Source organism: Anguilla anguilla, chromosome 12, assembly GCF_013347855.1.
Source record: "Anguilla anguilla isolate fAngAng1 chromosome 12, fAngAng1.pri, whole genome shotgun sequence".
NCBI lineage: Eukaryota > Metazoa > Chordata > Actinopteri > Anguilliformes > Anguillidae > Anguilla > Anguilla anguilla.
The window spans coordinates 22,995,780-23,023,437 of NC_049212.1; the positions used below are offsets into that span (position 1 = coordinate 22,995,780).

The 27,658-nt window shown below is 42.5% G+C and overlaps 1 protein-coding gene across 1 annotated transcript; it reads left to right on the plus strand.

Annotated features, from left to right (window-relative positions):
- The first annotated feature begins 3,107 nt into the window (after nt 1–3,107).
- On the plus strand, nt 3,108–27,658 carry LOC118209770 (sestrin-3-like). The gene is made up of 10 exons (XM_035385387.1): nt 3,108–3,405; nt 16,561–16,626; nt 17,813–18,013; nt 18,280–18,462; nt 18,640–18,876; nt 19,233–19,380; nt 20,404–20,522; nt 21,580–21,770; nt 21,941–22,085; nt 23,602–27,658. Exons 1-10 carry the CDS (start codon nt 3,325–3,327, stop codon nt 23,686–23,688), a joined length of 1,458 nt encoding a protein of 485 aa, XP_035241278.1. The 5' UTR covers nt 3,108–3,324; the 3' UTR covers nt 23,689–27,658.

The following is a 27,658-nucleotide window of genomic DNA, read 5'->3' on the forward strand; positions in this document are numbered from 1 at the left end:
CTATCTGGGCCATGATCTTGACAATGTTCTGTAAAACCACCCTCCAGGTAGACAATGACTAATAGGATTGCGGGGGTCAAAGCTGAGGGGATGCTCTTGTGGGAAAAGTGTGAACTCTGTGCAAGAACAGTTCACTATGGTCGTAAGGATAAAATTCTAAGACTTCAGGGAGGCAGGGAAAGAGAAAGAGAGAGAAAAAATATATTGCAAGTAAACTCATGATGTGGATTGCTGTTTTTCTCAAGACTAGAAATCTTTTTGACTCAATTATGTTATTGCATTTTTTTTTACTGCCTACTGCATCTTCTGTTTTGCCGATACATGCTGAGTAATGAAAGTTTGGTCATTCCCACAGAATAAATACTTGCACTAGAGCAACATTTTTCAGACAAGCGAAATGCCAGGGTGCACAGTTAGGTCACTGATCATAGCGGCCGTTTGTGAACTGTAAGGCATTTGCACAGAAATCGGCTGCTTTTTTCCCTGACTATCGCATTTCTCTTCTTCTCCCAGGTCAGAAGGCCCTGCAATTTTCTGCATTGAGTCAGACTTGTAGAATTTGTCTTTCACATAGGCAGGCTTCCTTATACTGGTCCTAGTGGTCCTAGAGCAGTCAGGGAGGTTTTATGTCTCTTTTAGCCATAATAAACCTGAAGGGCAGTGCACAGAGTTCTTAAATTGGTACAGAGAGTAAAAGCTTTATATTTAATATATAGTCACTGTAGTCCTCAAAACATCATACTTGTGTGTCTTAAAAGGCAAAAAACCTGCATATTGTTCATACTGTGTATCCACATTTACAGATCAAAATATTAGACCTGTGGCCTTGATTCAGAATATTCAATACCCTCACAACACAGTGGTACAAAAGTGAAAATCTATGAAACCACAGCCTTCCTGCAAGAGAGTGAACTAGTCTTGTCTGAGGCAAAAAAAAAAAAACCTCTTCAAAAACTTTTTTTATTATCATGGATGAGATGGAGTATGAAGCCTTGAGCAATATCTCAGCTTTTAATCTTTAACGCTTCCCCTCTGGGATCATACCATTTTACATTGATTACATGTAAACACTTCACTTCATTATCATTCATTGGCATGTTCAGCTTCATTTGCTGTGATTACTTGTACTTTTGCTGCAAGATAATGTCACACATTAAAACAGATTTTATGTTATTGAAGTGCTGTGCTACGAGAGTACAGCCTCAGACTGTAGCCACCTTCCAAACAAATGCATAAAAAATGGACCCATGTATGGCTTAAAGGCTCTCCGACCCAACTTTTACTCTGATTTGCAGGTTTTTGGTCTTTTAAGATAAAGAAGTTTTTAATTATTCTGTCTGTAACAACAGATAGAGGCAAAGAGGTTCAGAAAATGACTCATATACTTGAATACAATCACTGCAGTAGACATAGTTCATTTTCCGTTGCTTTTGTTTCATATATGAAACCTATAAAGTTGGCAGGAACAGGTAGCGAATATAATGTAAAATGCACTGATTCTAAGGAGACACAGCGTCTGTACTATTGGAATAAACGAAGTGCATAGAACTGTCTTGCTTGACAGCTATTCAGCCATTGCTAGGATACCACATTGTGACCTCACTTCTCCACAGCCAACCCTGTGATTGGTCACACAGTCTTTCTGCTGACATCATGTTGTTGCTGGGTGAAAAACTCTAGGGGCAGAGAAAAGCTGTTTTTCAATTTGTTGGGGAACTATGTGGCCTGGTTTTGTCGTGACAATGCAAACTTAATTTTTAAAATGATCTTTTTAATGGATACTATATATTTTATAACTCAAACTTTTTCAATAACATCTTCCTTGGTCAGGCACTGCTTTATTTGCAAAAATAAAACCAATAACAAAGAAAATGTAAATTCTGGTCATCTTTAAATACTGAAATCTTGGGCTTGCAGTAGTAATACGCAAACATATCATAAACATGTAGCTAACTTTTAAAACTCAAATTACATGAATTTAGCAGACACTTTTTTTCCAGAATGACTTATAATGAAGGAGAACAAAAGTGCATTCACCTGATTTAAATGGCCAGTAATACCTTGTTAAAACATTCCCAGACAAGCAAGTGCAACATGCAACATCATTAAAGTACGGATTCAAGAAAACTGTGCAAACCAAGATACACATACTGAAAACATATTTATGGAATCTCACCATACGGACATCTTTGGTGAAAATAACTGTTCATTTATTTTATTTTTTATTTTATTTATTCATGTGTGCACAAGACACACACTAATGTAAAACATAAACAATGCCCATTATAAAAATAATACATTTGGATAGCCCTTTCCCTCTTGACCTCGTTTTATATTTCACAGCAGAGAAGCATACAATTTAGGAACATGAATAATGTAAAATGTGTTATTTCATTACTGCTTATATTAAATAACTTTTAATATATTTCCGTGATTTCTAGCTGTTTGGGGTCTCAACACAAAGCGAGGGAGGAGAGTTCATCTCCAGAATAATCAAAGAGTTTTACAATGTAAATGTAATGTATAAAACAACCTCTCTCTCTCTCTCTCTCTCTCCCTGGACTCAATTATATTACATATTTTTTGTTTTATACAGAGAAATGCAGAAGCTCACCAAACACGCATGTTCCCCTGTCTCCATGAAGAAAAATATTTTTATTCAGATACCTTAGCATTGGCATCAGTCTGGTTATTATATTGCGTTGCAATTTTATTGTCCATAGGGTCCACAAATCAGAGAAAATCCTAGTGGGCTTGTCTCTGAAAGCTACTCAAATCAGAAACATTAAACAGCACAAATGCAGACATGCAAAGAAGGGTCAGAAGGGTATGCAGATGTAGCCGGTCAGAGTCATTACAGTGCAAGTAGACAAATCGGTATGATTTCAGAGATGCATCACGTTTTAATGAATATGTTAGTTGGCGTAGTTGTGGATATGCCACATAATATATGTTTGTGCTTAACGTTGAGATAATCGTTTAATACGGAGTTTTGCATACCGGTACAGTCGCCATAATCAGCACCACGCCCCCTGAGCCAAGCGATTGGCTGGTGGGCGTGTTTTAATGTTGCTCGGGCTAAAGTTGGAAACTTGCAGCTCCAAAAGTGTTGCTGTGTGGGGAGCGAGAGCGCAGGGGAAGGAGTCTCGACCAGCCATCAAACAACCGGCCTCGTTCTTAATAACAGCTATAAGACAGCCCCATCACCAAATACCGGCCACAAATGTCTGCCAGAACTCTGTAATATTTCAAGAAAAATGCGCCTTTCAACCAGCTTTAGTTGAAACAAAGCATTCAATTTGTGCTCTCTCACCAGCAACCAGAATGAATGTCAGTGCCGACTCTCTCTCCACTACCAACTCCTATCTCATCTGTAACAACTGTCAAAAAGTGATCAGAAAAAAGGTAAACAAGCTCAGTTTATCCTTCAGCTTCAATGTTGAATATTCTTTAATCTGGCTAACTATCATATTACTTTATGATACAGTTTATTCAAGATCTTAGTTTGGAAACTGGCTTGGTCAGACAGAATGCTAGATTGCTGCCGATGAATTTTGCGCATTTATTCTGTCGATTCTTTTGCTTTATGGTGGTTTTTTCATTTTATTTATCAGCGTTAAATTACAAGCGAATACAATATTGTGCCCTTTCTGAACTTGCACGGTTCTTCAAGCTCCGGCATATCAGAATCGCGGAGCAAGCTAACTAGCTGTGTTAGCTAATGCTCACAAATCCGGTCTCATTGGTGGAATAAGTTAACGCCGTGAGACTCTTGTATTTTTTAAATGTTCGACTTCTGCAGGCTTTTTATGACAAATTATTCACAATGCTTTGCTTATATAGCCTATAGCTTATTAGATGTTTTGGTGTATTACATGTGCCAATCAAAACAACGCCGATACTGCGATTCTTTTATAATCAAAATTGGGTCTGTGGGGGCAGGGGGTGAGCACAGATAACGTTACTGGTTTGGTAGACGTTCTGGAAATCCTAAAAGAAGTACTTTAGTTACGTTAGCAAAACCGAGGGGGAAAAAACAACTTAAGCTGGTGAAAAGGACTGCGTAATTAGTGCTGAAAGACCCCAGTGTTACGCTGCCTGCCATGAGCTCCAGGTTTTATAATGAAAGGGAACATCTGGGCATTGACACATGTCTGGGCATTGAACTGTTGGCGCTTGTTAATTGGGCGCTGTTAATGGTGTGTGTAATGCAACTTGTAAAATTGTGGGGATGGAAATGAAACGCAGTCCTTTCTGCCCTGCTCTATTTTTAGCTGTCATTATTCATCCTGGACACACATGGCCCACTTATACTGGATGCACTTCTTTTCACAAGGGGTGAGCAGTGCACTCAGTATTATCTCCTTTTATTTTAAACAAGCTGTGTTTCATTGAGCAATTGCGGGCACTTGGGTTACTATGGTCATTTATTGCAAGAGGTGACCAGAGATCCTGCAGTGTTGAAATAAGGACAGTTACGCACATTGCTTAGTGGATCATTCATTGGGTCCTCCTGGGTGTCAGTGGGACAGTTGAGTGGCCGGAGGGCATTTCGAGGTCCAGTGTGGAATGCAGGACTGAGAGGGTGTCAGGAGCCCCATGTCTGTGCTGCAGTAGTTCTGTCACACATGCAAAATGCCCCAGAGGGTGGGCATTTCAGATGGGCTTCAGGTGAAATGTGTGCCATGTGAAATGTGTGCCATGACCTGCTGAATTCTACACTGGCAACTTTTAAGGGGCTTTGGTGGGCAAAGGCATGGCCAGTGAAGTAGGTTATTTATTTGATCCTGCTTGTTGGAATGACAAAATAGTGCCTTGCCTTTTAAATAACTTTTTAATCTTGTTTTGTGTGCTTTAACCAGAAATTTAATTTATGAAAGGTATTGCATTTTTAGCAATGACAGAAAATTAAATGGCTGAAAACCCTTGTGTAAAGTTAGAAGCTTTTTGTGTCTGGTCGTTTTTAAAGTGCAAATAGTATACAGTATTGTCAGAGGTGTGACATTTAACACAACTGCAGTTGCTGATCAGATTTTTATATGCCTGCTACTGAGTTGGGCTCAGATTTGTCATTATCTTCTCATTACCTTGTTCTGCTATCAGTGTTTGATACCCTTGTGGTAAGTCTGTGGTTTTCAAGTCACTGCGAATGTCTCTGTTGCATGCACAGGGTGAGGTCATGTTCCTGTGCTCAGTGACTTGTTTTTGTAGTCCTTTAGTTGGGGGTTGGGAGCTGAGGGTTGCAAAGTCCTTGTGAAAGAGTTCTAAAAAAGGTGGTGTCCAGAGATGCCCTCCTTTACAGGGAAATTAAATTAGCAGGAATGCACAGCCCATATAATTGGGGAGGGGAGTAGGGACAAACTCCACAGACATCTGACTTGTCTTGATAAACACATGAATAAATTCCGTTTTGCTGAGAATTACAAACTAAACAGCACATTGATCCCCATTTTTGCTAGGAAAACAAATGCTCTTCTGGGTGCAGTATAAAACTAGCATGTTGCAAGTTTTACAAGGTTTCAAAAGAGAGGCAGTCATAATGCAATTAGACAGATTTGTTAAGTGAAAAGTTTGTAGTGGGAGACGATCATTCTGGTATCTAAAAAATTGCAAAACCAAGAAAGCGATAGCCTAACAAGAGAAGCTATTTGGCTGAATGTCGGAATGTTTTTTTTTTTTCTTTCTCCTGGACATTATAGAAAGTTTTACCCCTCTCCTCTCTTTGTAAAACCGCTATTGTTGGAATATAATCCTTCTGTTGATTCGCTGCCAAACTTTGGAAAGCCAGAGAGCCCAGGCTGCTGATTCAACACCAGCCATCCCACTTCCTGTTTTAGGGGACCCGCAGCTGCCAAGCTCGCTTGCATGAAAGGAAACGGCAAACAAATGTAAATACAACACTGAAAAATACACTGTCATTGAACAACATGATTTTAAAAGTTTGTCTGAATAACCTATACAAATAATGTCCCTGTCTTTACTGTAGATAATTATTTTATTTGACTTGTTTAATGGCAAAAAGAGATTTTACCAGTAAAAAATAAAATAATAAAAAATCTTTAAACATGCAAAAATGATAAATCTGTCCAAATTTACACAGTGTGGTTTGTCTGGGTCTGACTCTTACAGCAGAAAAGAAATACATAATCTTATTTTTGCCATAACTTCTCCACAATGCCGAGAAGTGATGAAACAAATCCAGTGGTAACTGGCAGCAAATAGTTGAACAGAAACAGCTGCCTTGAACACTCACATCAAAACATTCAGTATTTAAGAAAAGGCCACTTTGACATATGCTAAACACCAAAGTAACTCACTCTGGGATTGTTTTTGTATAGAAGTTTCTGGTAACATGGAGACTTCATGGAGAGGGGTGGCCCACGGGTCAAAAAGTAGCTTTCTGTTCATTAAACACAACGCATGTGGAATGTGTGTAGCTATGGGCCATTTTAGTATACATGCTGCATGCTAGGCTACATGTTATCCATACTTCTGCCCTCTTATAGGGCCTGTTGAATTAGCTAAAAGGCCAAGGTCACTTACTTGGGTACAGCATGCTACTTAATTACTTAATTTTATTATGTTCTTTAGACTATTTGCTTAGCAGCAGCCTTTATTCAAGGTGACTCACTGCTATGGCTTAACTGGCGTACCTTGCCCTGGTCATTTTTTGTGTTTTTAATTTGCTGAGGGCTTAATTGCAGCATTATTAACTGCAGCCATAATTGAAGCGAAAACTCTGTGGTGACATGTTCAGTACTCTAACCGACTCCAGAATACTGCTTTCTGCAGTCTAAATCTTCAACAGACTTTCCCTCAAGTGAATCTAGTAAAATGATTAGTGAAAGGGAGGTCACTCTGAAACCACTCTATCTGTATCTCTCTTGAGCGCTTAACTGCAAACAGGAAAACCTCTCTGTCAGCTCATTCCGCCAGCTGTTGCGGAAATAGCTGCGACGATTCTGATGCAAGAACAGGAAAATACCCATGATGCTCCTGTGATGGAAAGGGCCTGACCGATCAACCCGGTGGCAGCGGGGGAGATTTCGGGTTTTAGACTCTATCTACTTAATTCACAGGAAATTGTCTGTCTGTTTGTAGAAAGGACAAACAGAGGCCTGTTGCGTAACTGCACATATGCTCGCGTTTCCCATAGAAGCGGGTGGAGGTGAGACCAGAGGCCGAGGCCTCCTGGAGTGCTGTTTGAGTTTCCACTGGCGTCGCCGCGGGGACTCTGTACGGCACATCCGGTTTCCAGGAAGACCGGGTGTCGCGTCCCTTTCGATGACCCGTCCCAGCTCAGCTGGTTAAGAGAGTGCGCGGCGGGGCGTTTCGGTGGCACCGCAGGCGCCTGCGTGGTGCGAGACGGTCGTATTGCGTTCGCCCGCCTGCGGAATGTGCCCGGCCGGCCTGTCTTGTTTGGCTGGGCCGTGGTTCAGACCGATCCACCTTGCGCTGGGCTCCTTCTCTGCTTTCTGTGGCACTGTTTCAAAGGGAAGTGCAGACTGAAGACAGCCTGCACAGGACACAGTGTGAAAATGAAAATTTGTGCACAAGCCTGGCACACTGTGTAGTGTACTTTTTGCTTTTAAGATAACTTTGTAAAACTTAAAAAAAAAAAAAAAAAAAACTTCTGATAGGTGTGTTCGAAGCAAAGTTGATATCTTCAAGGGTGTCCATTCACAGTTTTTTTTTTTTGATAATTCAGTAGCGGGTTTAGAAACAATGTGAAAAGAAGTAGGTACACTGATACACTGTATGTTGTTGACGCAGTACGATGTTGGTACATAGTAGTAAAATGCAGAAAACTATCTGTTGTGACACTGCTGCCAGTTTCTGCTGAATGCCATCTGCAGGCTACAGGAACTTTTATCTGACTGGCAGCTCAGGGTCAAACCCAGATGCAGATGCCATTTCCTACCGTGATCTGTCAGAATTGTCAAACAGACACACGTCTAGCCTGAACGTATACTGGACTTTACACACAGCACAGGTTATAAACCAAGGTCGTGCTTGTGAGGATGTTCGCTTTGCAGTACAGTTACTGGACTGGGGCCTCAGGCAGTGGAAAACAGTGGAGTAGAATGGAAAACAGTCATGGTGTGAAAAGGCAAATTTGACCATTTGTTTTTAATTGGGTATGCCCAAATCCATTGAAATTGAGACTTGTGAGTGACTCAGTGGCCATTGTGACTAATGGTCCTACTATCAATGCAGCTGAAGAGGCTCTGCCTGTGCCAGTGATATCCCACTCTGTTTCTTTGTGGTCTACCCCAATCTAATGAGGATTTTGTAGGTAGGCTACAGGTGTGGATGGCTGTCCCCATCAACTCCCATTGTTTCACTGATTAAAAGCAGGCTTATCAAGGATGTTTCTTTGACTTTATTTAATTTTTTTTTTGGGGGGGTGTCTTTAGGATGATAAAGCAAATTATATACTTTATCGCTTGTTTATAAGATGAAAAAAAGCAATACACTGGGGAGAAAAACCTGTCTTAAAAGTGTTTTAGTCTTGTAATGGAAATATTTTTCTTTCTCTCAAGTAAAAATATGAGCTTGTTTTAAGTTACTTTTTGCTGGACAAGTGAAATTGTCTTACCCCATTGGTAAATTTGGCAATGAGCCAAACTGTCTCACCTCATTGGCAAGCTTTTTGTCTTATTTTGTAAAAAAAAAAAAGAAAAAGAAAAAAGTAATAGAAATACATCTGAATATAAGGCTCATTTGCTTGTAAAAAATTGACTTATTTTTTGGGTTTAGCTGTGCATGTGCTAATGCTTGGGCTGACCAGAGCCCCTTGTCCCCCTTAAAGGGCCCTTGATAGATGCTGTATAATGGGGATTATGTAACTCCTGTGCTGGAGTCGCAGGCAGGCCCCTGGCACTCAGGCCTCCGCAGCCTCTCCTGCATTCCTGGCCCCTGCTCCCCCACAGGAGAGGCTTCTGTTGCTCCTCCAACGTGCTTCGGTCTCCCCTTTATCCTTCAGACCCCTGGAGGTTCGGCAGGCCTGCTGGGCAACTGCGCAGTGGTGGCGTATCTGGGCTCAATACACCCCCACTCTAGTTCTGGCTGGGTTGATGGGGTTGGGGGTTTGTCTACAGGTGTTGGAACTGTTCCTGGGCAGAATAGGGGGAAAAGCCATTATGTCCTTTTGCCTCTACTGTGGATTGTGAAGCACTAAAGAAATTAAGTAGCAAGTCTGTCCCATTATCTGGAAACAGGAAAAGAGGGAAGGGCTGATAGGTTGTCATCAGCACTTTTTCGTTGCTTCTCTCCATGTTATGAGCATAGGAGTGGAGTCTGGGGGCCCGGCCAGTACGGGGGAGGTTCAGACAACGTCCTCCAGTCCACCTCCCTGTGCCCTTGGACGCAGTCACACTCGGTTTTGCGTCACTACACTTGTTCTTTGTAACCGTTCAAATTTGCCTCTCTGTTTTCACAGTCCTTTCACTTGACAGAAATATTTGGTCCTCTCATGTGAGAAGAATTTAAAAAGGACTGTTTTGATTTTCATTTTCAGAAATGTATTTCTGTTTATAATCTCCAAATTCTTTACAGGACACGCTTACAGATTTATTTGAAGGCTCATTCTGTGTCAGACCTGTAGCTGTAGCTGTTTCTGGGCACTTAGTTTTGCAGAGGAAACCGGACCTTTGTCACTGTGCTTTTTGATGCTGATGACTGCTGTTCAGCAGTAGCCGCTGAGCAGGTTAATCTGACTCTGGACTCTTTCAGATACTCTTCCCCTTCTCCCTCAGCTGGACTGTTAAGGTTTTGCTTGCGATACCTCTGCTCGGGGCCTCTGGCCTGCGTGTCTGGTCTCCTTTGGCAGACGGGCCCTGATTGGCTGGAAAGCTGACTCCACTGATGTCATGTGACTGTGAGCTGGCCCCCAGCCAGGCTCTGAGTTCCACACAGCCTGAAAACAACAATCTTGTAGAAACTCCACTTTGGAGAGGTAGGGAGGAGGGGAGCATGATTTATGTCACTTTGTGGTTGCGCATGCAAATGTGTCACCCTTGGGAGATAAGCTGGCAAAGACTAGTGCACGAGGCTTGTTTTTCTCCAGTTCTGGGCCTGGTCGTTTGTGCGTTTTTACTTTCTGACTTTTTTCATTATTTTTTGTCATTAAATTAGGTTCTTAGGGCTCTCTGCGAAACCCCTCCCATTTACCTCAACCCCCATACTTGTCAATCAATCACACCCACTATGACTGCTTTACTGTTGCGGTGTTGTGGTAAACAGGCTCCCTCCCCATGCCCCCCCCCCCCCCCCCCCCCCCCACACACAGAGTTGAAACCCCATAGGGAATGATGTTCCTTAATGACCTGCGGTTGACGCTTTGATTCCCTCTGAGTGAAGCACTCTGGGATACATGGCTGAGGAGAGAGTGCAGTGTAAACACGTCAGCCCGGACTGAAAACAGCCCAGCCTGTTTGGTAAATCGCGGCACGTCTCTGCACTGAAAAACGCAGGGGTTGTTCTCGACGCCGGTTTTTGTTTTCCACCGTGCTCCTTTGCTGGCGGGGGCCACCGGTGCATTCTGCGATCTTTGCTCTTTAAATAGCGTTCCATTTACACAACAGCAGCCGGAGCAGCGACGGCAGCGGCAGCAGCCACAAAGCCCGGCATTGTCCCGCAGTGTTTTTCCAACTGGAGTTTGGACTGCCTGCGCTAATTGGGCTATAACTGATGAGTTCAGATGTAGGCGAGAGAGACAGAGGGAGAGAGGGCTGGGAGACTGTGTGAGCTTTATCAGGAGATAACACTGGAGCTGCGCTCTTTATCAGTGTTTTCGAGTTCACCTCAGCTTGCCGCCTGTCCTGTGTTTTCTGTATCAAACTAAAAAGGAAAAACAAGCAGCCCCTTTCTATTGGTTCACTGAGTGCAGTCATGGGGCTGATGCTGTGATATTTCATGGGGGTCTTCTTCAAAAGGAAAGGGTCAAGGCGAGGTTAGCCAGACTGCGCAGGGCGCTCTGTGTCCGGGGTGCAGTCCTGCAACCCGAAACCTCTGGTATCTCTAGGAATTTAATCTGGGGCAGTTAAACTAGCACCTCAGTTATTTGGGAATGTCAGCAAAGCCTATGAACAAGGTAGCCATTTTTACAACATGCCGTCTCCACAATGTAAATTTAATGTGGCTTGGTTTTTATTTGAATTGGATTGGGGAGGAGGCAGCAGCTAGCTGGAGAAAAGTCGTTTTTGAAGGTCTTTGAAAGAGCCTTGTTTTTTAAAAAATATTTTATTTTGATGCCTGTTTGGGTTGGAGGGCTGAATGTTTCCATGCTGGGCTTTCAGTGCACTGGTCTTGTTGCAGAATCAACATCTTATGTAAGGTAACATGAGTCTTTAGGAAATGGTTAAGACCAAGTGATAATAAAAATTAGTCCATTTTGTGGCTTTTTTTTTTTTTTTTTTTTTTTAAAGCTTCGTATAACTAATGGTACTTTGTGTGCAAATTAATCTGTGAAACACAAACATGGAGAAACACTTGAGAAGTGTCAGGGACCTCTGGATCTCTCCCCTGCCTCATGTATTGCCATCATACCCGTGCCCTCATATACGAGTCCATGGTAGAAGACCCACCATAATGGTAAAGGCCCAGGTTTTGCTGTTTTCATAAACAGGGTCAGTGGGTTTGTCTTCATATCCATGTTTGCCAAAGGTAGGGTGGAGCCACCGCGACTTGACTGTTGCACATGAGTCAATCCTGTCTTTCCAGTCAACGCAGACCTAGTGTCTTTGTTTATGCTGTGACCGATGCCCTTATGACTTCCTGATCGACAGTTACCATATCGTTTGAAAGTCAGCTATTATAATAAAACGTTGATGATTTGTTTCTGTAAAATCTTCACACTTTATGGAAAACATTTTTTGTGGGAAAACAAGTTTTTCTTGTGGCTTGGCAATCACATGTTCCTTTTGAAAAATATTTTGACTGAATTATGATAATAATGTCATCACCAGAAATGTCTCAGAAATACTAAGAAGCTTCAGAGAGGGGAAGGAGGATCTGTGAACACCTTCACCTTTTCAAATGTTAGAATTGGTTCATGAGTGCTAAAAAAGCCAACATATAGCAATGAAATGTCAATAATGTGTCATTAATTATAATCTGTTTGATCCTGCATAACATATAAGCTATACTTAATCTATGGTTATAGTTTCCTTGATTGATTAAAAGAGGAAATGTAAGACGTGTCATTTTCTCATGTTTTTTGCCTAAGGAAAGACACTTCCTTAGATGTAAAGACTTTTTTTCCTGTTCCTTAAATATTCAGAATGCAACATTGACCCAGATGGGGGCATGTTTTTATAACCTTGCTGTTTTAGCTCTAGAACAATGACGCTTGCGTTTCTTTGAGTTTATCGGCCTGTGTAGGGACATTAAGAACAGTGGCTTTCTCACAACAAGAACCAAAGAACAACAGAGCCTGTGATTATTGTACAGCTTCCTCAGTCTTCCTGCCTTTGTGTGTGTGTGTGTGTGTGTGTGTGTGTGTGTATACTCGTGACAATCCCCTGTGGGCAGAACTGTCGAACTGTTCTTATCTGAAGGATGTGTAAACAGTCGCATCTTCATAAAGCCAACACAGAGGGAGAAAGGGACTTCTTAACTCCGTATAAATCAGAGGTGTTCCAGAAACAGTTACACATTTGGTTTCTGCTGGAGCAGGCCAGTCTGTGTGTGCAGAGTGAAGGAGAGCAGTGCGCTATCCTTCATGCTCTGCAAAGCTCTGCGGCACAAGGCCGTTGGTCCACACCAGTGGTGTGAATATGGCAAAGGGGAAAGTGTTGTAATTTTCCATATGCTTGGCACAAGACTTGTTGTCCCATCCACCTCATCTCTGATCACAGCTTTCATAGCCGTTGTATACCACGATCTTGCAAGAAGTTACACTAGCGCATGCACGTATGCTCACAAGCATATTTCAGGAACATTCTGGACACTCCGGTCTTGTTTTTCCTCCTTCTCAGCTGCACAACAGTCTGCCATTTAGCTGATTTGGACTGTTTATATATTCTGTACATTTTGTCCTTTTGCAAAGAATTGTAACAGCTGCTGCAAGTTGTACTGTTGCAATAAAGCACAGATGTCCAGGAGGAAAGTGTGAAAAACAAGAATATAAAAAGAAGAAACATGTAAAAGTGTTACAAAGAGTTTCTGCGATGTTCCAACGAGAGATCAAATTCGCACATAGGTTTGGCTGACAATTCAAAAACACAGGCACTGCTAGCGTGTAACTAGGCCGGGATGCAGTGTGGGAGAGTCTTATCTGCACACGCAGCGTGTTGTAAGGTGCCCCTTGTTTAACCCACTTGTAAAATGAAGTGTGAGTAATGGAGGTTTCTTTGCTCTGCACTTTCTGTGCCGTCACGGCTGGGGCTAATGTGCATACGGTCTGCTGTGGTGGAAATGTTAAAGGGCTGGCGGAAAGGAGGGGCTACTACGCTGGCTCGTTCCCCAGAGGGGAAAAAGGAGAGGGGTGTCTGAGTCCTGTGACACCCTGCCCCCGTGACGACGGACGGGGAGATGAGCTCACCGGCTCGGAACGTGTCTCCTGGCCAACTGACGCGTTGTCCGACACCTTTTTTTTGCTTGAAGTGTAAACATATTTTACTTTACCCTCAAACATTAAAACAGAAATTATAAAGCTGTATTTCATTTGTCAGTCATAAAGGAAATGATTACACTTTCATTCAGATAAATATTGCAACTTTCCATTTGCTGCATTTTCTCAAATTGACTTAGGCCTACTTTGACTAACGGCAACAGTCCAGAACTTCAGGAGTGCAGTTTAGCATACCTTTAAAGGTTTGTTACTGGAGGCAAAGGTTTTAGGCTATTATTTTCTCTTATGAATATGTTATGTAAATAACGGGCATGAAGAGATTCCCCTTCTCTAAATGCAAAATTGTGTCTAAGTTTTGCTGAATGGAGAGAACAGCCTGCTTTCTTTTCACTGAATATGCAGTGTTCCATAGTCTATTTTAGTCTGCCTAAGTGTTTATATTTTATCCAGCAAATGGCCTAGTTAATAGACATTGCAGTGGGCCTAGGTTTTACTGTACCATGTGCCATCACAGCTAGTACAAAACAACAAAAGTCTGTAAAATAACGCCCAGAAGATAATTGTGCTGATCGGACAAGTATTTATTTACAATTGACTTTATTTCACATTCCTCGTGTACGACACATTAACATAAGACCTGGTCAATTTTCTTGTAGTTTCAAGGTATTAAGTTGCATTGCAATATGTAACATGTAATTACATTAGCGTCTATATCACTGCACCCATTATAGGCCCTTGTGATGCCAGAAATCCCTGGATAAATATTTGTGTTGCCAGACTTGGCTAAATTGTCCCTTTTATTTTTGCAAGACTTCAGCCTAATGCTAGTCCGTTTGTGGGTGGCAGGTTATAAGATACAGTGCTGTGAAAAAGTATTTGGCCCCTTCCAGATTTCCTCTATTATTGCATATTTGTCACACTGAATGGTTTCAGATCTTTTTGACAGAGTAAACACTAAACACATTTTTAAATGTATTATTTCATTTATTTAATGAAAAAAAATTATCAAACACCCATATCAGCCATGTGAAAAAGCAGTTTCTCACTTAAGCTTAATAACTGTGTGCTCCACCTTTAGCAGTAATAACTGCAACCAAACGCTTCCTATAATTTGATATCAGTCTTTCACATCACTGTGGAGGAATTTGAGTCCAATGTTCTTAGCAGAACTGCTTTAATTCAGTCAAATTGGTTGGTGTTCGGGCATGAACTGCTTGTTTCAGGTCCTGCCACAGCATCTCAAGTCAGGACTTTGACTAGGCCACTCCAAAACTTTAATTTAGTTTCTTTTCAACCATTCAGATGTTGTCTTGCTTTTGTGTTTTGTATCATGGTCTTGCTGCGTAACCCAATTACACTTGAGCTTCAGCTCATGGACAGATGACCAGACATTCTCCTTAAGAATTCTGTGGTGTAGAGCAGAATTCATGGTGTTTTTTGTTTGCTCAGTTTCCCTTTGTCTAATAGAGAATTTTGTCTAAAGATCTGAAGCCATGACAAATATGCGATAAATAAAGGAAATCAGATTGCTGGTAGCTTTGGTGTAAAACTTCCATAATCTGTCAAAACATTTTCAGGTCTCCCCCAGTGGTTGTGTTAACACAGGATTCTGCATTTTTCTGCTGGAAAAAGAGCAAAAATGGAGGGGAAGAATACGCTGCATTCTATAAACACAGATATTACAAGGAGCAATGACCCAGACTTGAACCACAACAATACTTACTCCTGTTTCCTTGAGGCAATTGTGTTTTGGTGTCTGCTGTTTATTGAGCATAATATTTACTCAGCCGTTGGTACCATAGCGAGATTTGAAGAGAAAGCCCTTAATTTAAATAAAAAGTCAAAATTGAGATGTCATGCTCTAGCTAGCTTGCTCAACATGAGTAAATTAAAACAGCAATCACTCCTAGGGGATTTTTATTATTGGCCTGTGTGACAAAGAATTGTTTTGATAATTTTTTGTATTTTATTTCATCCCGCTAATCATCCCGCTTCTGTTGCAAGTATCCTAATAAAATTATGAATGAGAGACGTTTATTGTGTTATTATTGTCAGTTGGCATATTGTGGCAGAAATCTTATTTGAATGCAAGTGAATTTGTATAAAATGCAGATTTTGAAATGTCCTGTGTTCCAAAGATGCAGGATTCAATGGGCTAGCTGTCCCAGAGAAATGTAACTTAAAGATCTTTTTTTTTTTTTTTTAATTTTTTAAACCATGTTTAGTATATCTCTTAAAATTCACTCAAAATTATGTAGGTAGATATTTTGGAGAGATCCTGATGAACTGGATTTGGGGGTTTTTGGGCAGGTGTGTTGTGCATTCCAGTATTGATTGTCTCTTCAAGCTTGAACTTCATATTTCTCACCAATCTGCCATTTGTCTTACAATTGTTAATTTCCCTGGGTTAGATCTGGAATTAAGGGGTGTTTTACTAATGTCACTAGACACTCGAGCACAGAGGTTTTGAATATTGAATATGTTAGTGTCACCCTTGAAAATCTCCATTTGTAGCACCAATGTACAAATTTAGATTTTGATACATAATATAAGCCTAGATATTTATGCTTTTATTTATCAAAATTCATCTGTGGTCAGTTGAGGCCAGAGCTGTTTTTCCTGGTTGGATTTAAATGATTTTGTTGCTTCACATGTTTATACGGAAACATTGATTGTTGGTATTGGAATACAGGGCAGAGCAGATGACGAGAATTCCATGTTTATTTTCAGTTCATTGCAGTTTACATGACTGTGCCAAAATCAGGCTGTGCCGTCTGTGTTGTCTGTTACTGGAGTAATATTAAGATAGTGTGTGATTATTGTTGTGTTTGGACATTGTTCATACATGTTATGTCTGTTAAAGACTATATTTCAACAGTTAATTAGGAAACACTGTTGTCAGATGAGGCTGTAAGTGTAATTTTGTAAGCCTTGTTTTCATACTTTGACAAAGCTTTCCCTCTTTCTTTTTGTGTTTATAACAGGAAAAGGGAATGAAAGTCCCTCGTCCACTCACCAGTGGCCCCAGCTCCTTCATTCCAGAAAATGAGGTAAGTTCCATTTGGCTTCCATCTTCTCTCTGCCAGTTCCCTCGTCTCTGTTGACCGCTCTCTCTCACTCTTCTCACCCGGTCTCTCTCTTCTTGCCCGTACACTCTCTTCTGTTCTCACCTTCCATCTAGCCCACTCTTTCTCCCCCTCCCTCCTTTCCTACCCTTATCTTTCAGCTCACTACTTTCTTGATTGTATATTCTTTCTTACTCTCTTCTCTGCTGTTTTACCTCTTCCTCCTCTCCTTTATTTCCTGCACTTTCTCCTCTCCCTCCATTCTCCCCCTCGCTCATCTGCAGTCTCACCCACTCTCTCCCCCTTTTTTATCTCACCCACTCTCTCTCCCTCTCTTCTATATCACCAACTGTCTCTTCCCCTCCTCCTCTACCTCATCCACTCTTTCCCACTCCTCTGTCTCACCCGCTCTGTCTCTCCCTCCTCTATCTCACCCACTTTCTTTCCCCTCCTCTATCTGATCTACTCTCTTTCCTGTTCAAGGCCCCTGTATCAGACTGAAGTCCAGCAGTCCTCTCCTGGTCACATTCTTTCATTCTGTGTGCTGTTTCTGTATTTGCGCTGCACAATAAGTTTGCCAGTGATTTGCACCTTCTGTAGTGGGGCATTCCTGCCTAGATGGATTTCTTTATTTCCAGTGACAAATATATTATCCCCCCTCCCTGAAGTTGCAATTGAATTTACTTATGACCTTTATTGATGCTACAGAATTTGGGGTTGGTACCCTGGTTGGATACCTACCGTTGGACATTTCTCTGAAAAAGTAATGTAGCATGCATCATTTATATCCGTTTGAAGCTAAGCAGTCATTATACATTTATGTTACACAGGGAAAGTACTCAGTTTGACCTCCTAAGCACACAGCTAGCAACCTGATCACACACACACAGTTGTTTTTAATTTCTTATATAGCCAGCCACCATGGCATTAAAGTAATCCTGTTTACCTGATTTACTCTTGTTAAAGAACAGTAAACGTGGTGTGATTTGTGTCCTAAACCATTCAAGTCACCCTGAAAAACCAATCAAATAAATGATTTCCAGATCCTTCTAGCCCCCCCACCCCCCCCCCCCCCCCCCCGCCCCCCACCCCCCGCCCCCACCCAGTTCTTGGCCTCATTTGAACTCTGAAGTTGATGCAATAGCTCACGGTCACCCCCGACTTTCTCCAGATTGTAGAAGCCACGCCCGTGGACAGCCACACCATCCTGCTCCTGGCAGAGGAGTACTCTACAAGCGGGCGCGTGGACCACCTGACCCAGGTGATGGCCCTTCACCCGCACTACCTGGAGTCCTTCCTGAGGAGCCAGTTCTACCTGCTGAGGATGGACGGGCCCCTTCCACTGCACTACCGCCACTACATCGCTATCATGGTGAGTTGTGCTGCCCACGTAATGTACTGTGTGCACAGGTCGCAAAAGGGATATTTACTGGTAGCTTCTTAAACAGAATTCCTGCCGATTATTTTTCATGCTTAATATACTTCATGACACCCCGTTTAGATTAGTTATCTAGTAAAGATAGATAACTGTTAGCCGATATCAGGTAGGAAATGGAAGCTTGTTGATATTGCTCAGCAGTAGTATCGGGATACCATGATGGGTTTTTGGCAATGAGCTCGCTGACTTGGTCCCCGCAGGCAGCCGCCCGGCACCAGTGCTCGTTCTTGGTGAAGATGCACGTTCAGGAGTTTTACCAGATGGGTGTATGTGTGGAGTGGCTCAATGGCCTACAGTACGCTCCCCAGCGGCTGAGGAACCTCAACGAGATCAACAAGCTCCTCGCACACAGACCCTGGCTCATCACCAAGGACCACATACAGGTAGCACACACACACACACACACGCACACATACATTCAGAGTTATACCCATGACATCTTAAAAATAAGCAATGTATGTTTCATTAACTTTAGGAAACAATGCATTGATTGAAGCAAGGGAACACCTTCATCTTCTCTCCTCTCTCCATCTCCATCTGTCTTTTCTTTTTACTCTTAGAATCTGGTGAAAACGGGAGAGAACAGCTGGTCTTTAGCAGAGCTGGTCCACGCAGTGGTGCTTCTTGCCCATTTCCATGCCCTGGCGAGCTTTGTCTTCGGCAGTGGCATCAACCCCGAACCTGATGGGGAGAACACCAACAATTTCCAGCAAATGGGTGTCAGCAACGTGTGCTCGTGCGACCTGGCCAATGACAACAGCCTGGAGGAGGTCCCTTTCAGCAGTTCCGCCCTCGGGGTGAGTCGTCCGCACCGCACAGCCCCGCGTACCTCTGACGGGTCCTAGTCAGATCCTGCTGGAACAAACAAGGGTCTCATAGCGCAGGCACAGCTGTTTTGGCTGAGTCGCCTGGATACTCTCAGGGGAGAGTGTGTGCCCTGGGATGTCAGAGGTCAAGGGCCATTTCATAAGCCTACTCTACTCACGTTAGCGGTTATGCACCTCGATCATTAGAACAGAACCGTACTGCTGCTGCCTCTGTTTGGTCAGTGTTGATAGCATTGACTGGCAGCTCTAAAGCACCTCTGTGCCGTGCAGAAGAGTAGCGGGTGCTCTGAACAGCCGCGTGTTGATGGCGGGGGCATGCGTTTCAGACGGTGGACTCTGTGAGCGAGCTGGAGGCCCTGATGGAGAGGATGAAGAGGCTGCTGGAGGAGAGAGAGGATGAGGAGGCTTCGCAGGAGGAGATGGCCACACGCTTTGAAAAGGAGAAGAAGGAGAGCCTCCTGGTGGGATCTGGAGGTACTAACCGTGTGCTGCAGTTGGAAGTACATGCTCATGCTGACACACGCAAAAGCTCAAACAAGTGTGCACACATACAGGGGTACACAGATGTACTCACATACAGGCATACATACACGGATACATACAATGGATCAGTATGTACACAATTATACCCTCACAGAGATAAAAAGACAGGGCAGAATATCTAGGCACTAATAACCTAATTCTGTTTCATTAATTAATCTTATTTGTGACATTAAAGTAGGATATTGTGGATCAGCAAAAGTTGGAATCTGGAAAATCTTCTGTTGGAGTATTGGCTGAATCCGGACATTGTGTTCTCCTGCGGGTGGATGATCTGCTCTCGTAGGGGTATATAGGGCAGCTGATACGGCTTTTCCTTCGTGTGCGATTCACTTTCATGCGTTTTGGTCCAATGACGTTTCTGTGTGCGACTCAAACGTCGCTGGAGCAGAACAAACGGAGAGGCGCGGGACGCCGTCGGGTCCCCGCCAGCCCCGGTTCGCACGCTGCCGTTGCTAGGCACCGGCGCATTACCCGCCAGAGCCGCTGGATTGCGAAACTCCGCAAACCTCTTTATCTGTATCCCGTCCCTGTGTGCGAGCCAGGTGGGCAGATGTGCTTGTGCAACAGCGGGATCATGTGTGACAGAGTCTGCGTCACTGGTCCCCTTTTTTCGCCTTTCGGGCAAATTTGAATCTAGCCAGTTGTCTTCATTAGAAGACCACCCCAGCCCCCATTCCGGCCTTGAGTAATGCAGTTAAACAGCCAGCATCTGTCTGGGCTGCTGTAACTGCATTAAGAATGGAGGTGAACAAAGGCTTGAGGCTTTGAGTTGGCACTTTTTGAAAATCATTTTGCACATTTGGCAACGGTGCTGCCGCCATTCTCTCTTGTGTAAGCTGTGACGTGAAACTGTGTAAACATTGCATTTGCTTACCTGTGAGGTTCATGAACGGGAACAAAATGGTCTGTGTAGATTTCTTTATTCTGATATCCTGGTGTGGTGCATTCAAACAGGTTTCCAAGACGAAGTGGTGCCATCATCGAAAGTGTCTCGGTTTGTGGAGGATGCCACCTTTGGCTACCAGGACTTTGCGAGGCATGGGGAGGACAACCCACCAACCTTCAGAGCACAGGTGAGGTAGAATACAGGTGAGCCAGAGCACAGGTGAGGCAGAATACAGGTGAGGCAGAATACAAGTGAGGTAGAATACAGCTGAGCCTGAGCACAGGTGAGGTAGAATACAGGTGAGCCAGAGCTCAGGTGAGCCAGAATACAGGTGAGGTAGAATACAGCTGAGCCAGAGCACAGGTGAGGTAGAATACAGGTGAGCCAGAGCTCAGGTGAGCCAGAATACAGGTGAGGCAGAATACAGGTGAGGCAGAATGCAGGTGAGCCAGAGCTCAGGTGAGCCAGAATACAGGTGAGGTAGAATGCAGGTGAGGCAGAATGCAGGTGAGGTAGAATACAGGTGAGCCAGAATACAGGTGAGGCAGAATACAGGTGAGGCAGAATGCAGGTGAGGTAGAATACAGGTGAGCCAGAATACAGGTGAGGTAGAATAAAAATGAGCCACAGTATAGTTGTGCCACAGCACAGGTGAGCCACAGCGCAGGCAGGCTAGAACTGTGACAAACCCAAGTGGCAGTCAGTGATCCACCCTCACAGCGGCGTCTAATGTAATTTAAAATCAAGTGTGGCTCCTGCATGGCTCAGCCGGTAAAGGCTCTCACACCGTGAAAGAGCTGAGCCCCAAAGCCCTGAAATCTCCTGCTGCAGTCTTAACTATGTCATCTGAAGCCTCGTCAGTGCTGTCTTAAAGCTGGGCACCTAGCTGTGCTGGTCATTCTGTGCCACTCTTTTACTACAGCCAAAGTGTTGCTGTTACTTTTGAGCATAATACTAACCTGAATTGCATCTAATAGTATGAAAAAATCAATAAAAAATTCTTGGTGCTACTTTTGCAATATGATGAATTCAGTTATGGTTTGACTATCATTACCATAGTTTGAGTTATATTAGGAAACTGACTGATTTAGCCTTCCTTTGCACTTTTAAAGCGATTTTCCCTGTGGTCCTCATGTAATGTGAGTACTGCTTTTTACACATCACTGAGGTATTGTTGAAATTGTGGATGGTGTAACTGTGCTGCAAGCTGTAGCCGTCCTTCACAGCGCTCCTTGCTTTGGCAGGACTATTCCTGGGAAGATCACGGCTTTTCATTGGTCAACCGGCTGTACTCGGATATTGGCCACCTGCTGGACGAGAAGTTCCGCACGGTGTATAACCTGACCTACTACAACATGGCCAGCCACGAGGACGTGGACACCACCATGCTGCGGCGGGCCCTTTTCAATTACGTGCACTGCATGTACGGCATCAGGTAAGAGGACGCCCTGCGCTTCTTTCGCCTCTGTCGTGTGTGCTGGTGTGGGGTCTCATACCTGTACATTCTGACTGTGTGTGTGCGCGCGCGTGTGTGTGTGCGTATGCGTGTGCATGTGTTGTCTCTTAATTAAATTGTGCGGACATGAGAATTGGACTCTGCTGCAGATATGATGACTATGACTATGGAGAGGTCAACCAGCTGCTGGAGCGCAGTCTAAAAGTTTACATCAAGACGGTGACCTGCTACCCAGAGAGGACCACGCGGCGCATGTATGACAGCTACTGGCGCCAGTTCCGCCACTCTGAGAAGGTGAGGGCGTGGCAGATCAGAGCCCTGTATGGGAGTCACTGAGCATGGCGGGGTCAAGGGGGTTGCATTTCCTGTATCTGGGCTTTCTACAAATGTTTTTCGGTACTGACAGTAGGGAAAATGAAATTCTTTTGTCTTTTTTTTGGTAAAGGTGTCCACTAACTGGTGTGCACTTTTTACATTTCCATGAGTAAACACAGCCGACTATAAATTAATTTTGAAATTTCATGTAAGGTGCACTGACACATGGAGACCATGTCCAAAGTGTCCATGCATTTCCTTTACTTTCTGCAACATTTGTCAATCGTTCTTTTATAGAGTGGACAACTGCCAAATAGATTGACTCACCAACACATCCTTAAAATCATTCACACACATGCAGATCATCAAGCCAAGCATTACAGATGTCTTAAGAATTCTGATGAGATCATTTACATGACTAAAAAGTTTGTATCTAGCAAAACATTAACAGAATAGCCCATCTCTTCTATGCCAAGGTTCAGAAATGGCTCATTCCATATACAGTATTCCAAATGACCTTCATATGACAATGTCTTATTCTAAATTATGGAATATTATAAATAGTAACACAATATTAGAATAATTGGAAATTCAGCATTATAGGTACTATAAAAACAGGGAACTAGGAAAGAATTAAGTATTAACTTCAGTCTCATTATCAGCTTTGTACAATTTTAATACAGGCCAGCATAAAGGATACCAAAACTGGTCTATTTTTCTGTTTTACAGTTCTGTGTGTTTTCTTTTTTCTTTAAATTAATAGCTTGCTTCCCTTAAAGGTGTACGATCTTAACTGAACGTGCTAATGCTAATCTAACAGTCACTACTGGTAATTCATAGCATTGGAGTTCTTGAACACAGAAGAGTACATTTTTTGGAAAGTCTCTCTTTGGTAAATTCTCTCTTTGGTCTACAGATCATTGAATGGCTCAGAGCCCTCCTATCTTACAGACTGTCTAACACCTTATGTCCCTGCGCACACACTCAGGTCCTCTGAGGCCAGCCTTTTGACTGTACCAAAGACCCAAAAGAAAACTGGTGAAGCCTCTTTCTCCTCTTATGCCCCTAAAGCGTGGAACAGCATACCGCCGTCTATTCACATGTCAGAATCATGACAATTTTAGAAAGGATCTAAAAACATATCTGTTAAATTTAGCTTTTGAATAGTGACTACACAACTCAACCCCAGCTCCCGTATTCTTTTTATTATCATGTATTTATTCTATTTGTTTTGTTGTTTTGTTTTTTTCTTTTCTATTTTTATTGTAGTCTTTGGTGTAAAGTTTTGTGTGCTTTTATTGAATGTTCTTATTGATCTGCTAAGATATGTTTTTGTACAGCACTTTGAGCTGCTTTTTGCATGGAAGGTGCTATATAAATGAAATAAACTTGAAACTTGGAATGTCAAAGAGCTAAAGTTGCACAGTCTTAAGAAGGGATTTTGTGGTTGGTTGGCTTTGTGTGACCCATTCTCCTTCCCCCACCCTCGCTGTAGGTACATGTGAACCTGCTCCTGATGGAGGCCCGTATGCAGGCCGAGCTTCTCTACGCCCTGCGTGCCATCACCCGTTACATGACCTGAGAGGAGGGAGCGTCCGGCTGTCTCACCCTCCACCCCCTCCTCCCCCTCCTCCCATCCTCCCCTGACGTGTGGTCCTGGATTGAAGCCCCTCCTGGAGGGATGTGGGACGGCCCATGTGTCCCCATACCCTCTGTGTCTGTATTTCACTGTGTGCCTCAAGTCTCGAGTAACTCAACTCTCTCCCCAACTCTTGGCAGTGCTCGGCACATTTAGGTGCAATAAACCCAAACCCAGAGAATGTCAGGAAGGCTAAGAGATGTGGCTCTTAACCTTCTTTTTAAGGAAAGAAAAGATGGAATGCAAATGAAAATAATCCAGAAAATCCACTTTTTTTTCCAGAGCTAGCTAAATCACCCCTGTAACATTATATGATTTTACTTTTTATTTTGTTACAGGGCTGTCTAATGTGAAGGGGCAGGGAGATTTCCATTGATTGGCTACTTGATATGTAGCTTTTGGAAAAATGTGAAAGTCATTAAAAAAACAAAAGCCTATTTTAGCAAAGGTTGGCCATTATAAACCAGGCACGGAATGAGGAAATAGGATATTTACAAAGCCATCGAGCCTTGTTCTAGCCTCGTATCAGATGGCCAGGCTTCCACTTATAATGCTACATTTGTACCTCCTAGTTTATTGTAGAATCTGCCAGCAGGGTGGCCACATTTTGACTAACGAATATTCAAAGATTCTTATCCTAAAGTTCCTGTATTTGCTGATAATGGGAAGTGCTTACAATATACGGCAGACTGCCTTCTATGTCACTTCCTCCTCCCCTCAACACTGCTGATTCATGATCAGGGCTTAGGAAGTGGCTGCTCCACTTCCTACCTAATCAGAGATCAGCGTTTGGAACACAGTCCCCGTTGTCGTAGCGAGAGACAAACGAGGACCTGAGGCAGGTGTCCCCATCTGTGTTCTCAGCCAATCAAAATCAAAGACCTGCTCACGGGGTCTCCTCCCCCAGATGCTTTGTGTGCCAGCAGTAGCTCACGTCGTTCTTTGTTTAACCATTACCAAATCAACGCCATGTTGCCTTCTGTTCCCCTCTTTTGTTACAGGGGTATATCCAACGTTGTGGACCATGCAGGCGGTCCTGAAAAAGGTTGTTGTTGTTAAATGGTGGTTATTCGGAGTGAAAGTCTGATGCCTCAGTTTCCAGTAGTATAGTGTAGTTGTGTCACTAAAAGACATGAGGGCATGAGCGTGCACATCATGTGTTTAATTGCATGACAAAAAATAAAGCTATTCTGCTTGCTCTGCCGTGATTTGGTGGACAAATTTTAAGTGCAATATATTCATCTCTGGTCTTTTCAAAGTTTTACTACTTGGAAATACTGTGTTAAGACTATTAACACATATATGATTAAGCTCAACTCCCCAAAATCATGATCATGTTTTATTTTCAGTATTTTGCACATTTAAGTAGTTTTCAAGACTTTGAAAACCTCTCTAATATTTGCTCTGTAGTAGAATCACAGAGCATAAGAGTATCACCAAAATGGCTTTGAGAGCATTTGGTTTGGTATAATACAGCTTAGACTCAATGTACCTGTGCCCCCTCGTGTGTTCAGTGCTCTCTTGTATGCTCACTTTCAGTATTAACAGACTTGTTCAGGAGAGGAAATGCAGACTGGTGGCAATCAGCCATTATTATCACAGACCCAATGAGACTGCGAGTCTTCAAATCCAACTTGTTAAAATTAAATTTGTTGAAATATATCAGGCAACAGTTTATAAAACTTGTTTTGCAGGAACAGCTTTGATATAATGGCAGACTAACACTTAAAATGCTTAGCATACATTTTTAGTGCCAAATTTTCCACATTCCTCGTAAGGCTGTGGTAACATGATATTACACATTTTTTTAAGTTCTGCCTGTTTGAAGAGATAACTAATGACAAAGTCATCACCCCCCCCCCCCAACAGTAGAAAATTGCAAGTTGTTTTTTTTTTTTTTTTTTTTTTTTTTGGAACTGGCCCTTATGGGTGAGATTCAAACTTGAAATGTTCCTTCTGCCTTGGCTTTGCTTCAGTTATTTGTCATATGATGTAATGAATGTATATATTTCTACTGAAAACAGATTTAAACAAAAAAAAAAAGAATTGCGAGGACGAATCCATCATACTTATTTTTTGTGTCCTGTACTTTAAAAAAAAATGTTTACTAGGAAACTTTGTAGCATGTCATGTAATGAAAGCAACATACTGTACTTGTATTTCTTGTGATTTTTTGAGCCCTTTTCTTTTTTCAGTATTAGTAGAATTACAGGCTGTGCTTTTTTAAAAAGAAAGAAATTGTGGACACCCATGGTGTCTCACAACTTAACTATCCTTTTCAGTCAAGTGCTTTGTTACTGTACTGTTTGTGGAGAAACCGTGTGCTTTTTTTCCCCATTGAATCTAAGATGACAATCATGTCTCTTAGGAGCTCTGCTGGAAGATGCATTTCAGAACTTGAATAAGCTATGTACTCTGATGTATAACTTACGAGCATATTAGGGCATAACCCATAGGCTGTAATAGATGTAGGCCTAATACTTTGCTTTGGGCGGTTCAACCCTGGTCTATGTTTGTGCAGTGTCATCATGGATTAACCAACCCCCATCTAGGCACCTGATTCATTCAATCAGCCTTTTGACATAGCCTGTGTAGCCTTTTCTCTCTCTCGATGCTGTGTGCTCGGTTGTTTAAAGAGAGCTGGGAGGCTCTCTTTAGGTTGTATATCAACTGGACCAGGGTTGAAGAGTCCTAACTGGATGATGTTAGATGATCTATTCATGATCATCATACTCCTGTCTAAACCTCTGGTGTACCGCAGAACCTTGAGAAATCGTTCGAGTTAACGAGGGCCCCATTGATGTTCTTATTCAAAAGAGGAATCCCCCCCTCTGATTTTTACAAATTATGTGCCTTTGGAATCTATTTAGTTTTTACCTGCTATTAAAATTTTGTTTTTATTTTTAAACTATTTGAGTTCTAATTGGGAAACAACTGGCTTTTTTGTTTTAGTGTTTATATAGCTCCAAAATTTTTCATGGTGCTTTGCAAACAAATGTTTTGTATAGCCACATTTTCAGAATGTTACAGACTCATGGTCATTTCTCTGTTTTGATATACACCTGAGGTTGCAAGGTTTTATCACTAATTAACTTGTTCAAAGTGTACTTTTACATTTTTATTTTGTATTTTCAGTTTTTTTTAAGTAGTTTCTTTTTTGCTGTAGATTTAATAGTTTCACCATTGATGCGAGTGGGCCTTGATTGTCTGTGCCTGCTCAAGATGATTGAAACATGAGCTGTCCTGAACAGCATAAAGAGAAACAAATAAGAAATAAAGAATGTTAAAAACAATGTATGCCGTCGCACCTAGATGATGGAGAAACCTTACGTGACTTGTACATTGGATCGACTTCAGGTTGTGCCATCTGGGCACTTCAAGTGCCTACATCAGTGCAAAACGATAGCCTCTTCTCTGCGTGCATGTGTGGGCACGTGTAAGACATGTTAGAAAAGGAGAAGACCCGGCCAGACCCGGGAGAATGAACAGAATTTGGGGTTGTCTATCTTTGGAACTGAGACTGGAGATCTTTGTGCCTTCTTTGCAGTCCAAGCCATGCAGTGCTGGCTGACCTGAGGGTCTATTTCAGAATGGTGTTCCGGAAGAAAAGAATCAGAACTTCCATGTGGGTCACTGGTGCTGTATGCTTATTTTTGTTCAGGCCATTACAATGAAGCTGTGATTTAAAAACGAAAAACCTAAACTCCTATGTGTTTCCATAGTTACTCCTCAGCGAGTAATATCTGCACTTTTTTCTCCCCATGAGATTTTTTTTTTTCTATAACTTGGTACGGAACAATGGGGTTGGCTTTGTACAACTATATTGTGTTCATATGGGCAGGACTGTATTTTACAGTTGCTTGTAGAAGAAAAGAAGAATCTCATTGTTTCAATAAAGCTGTTCTAACACCCA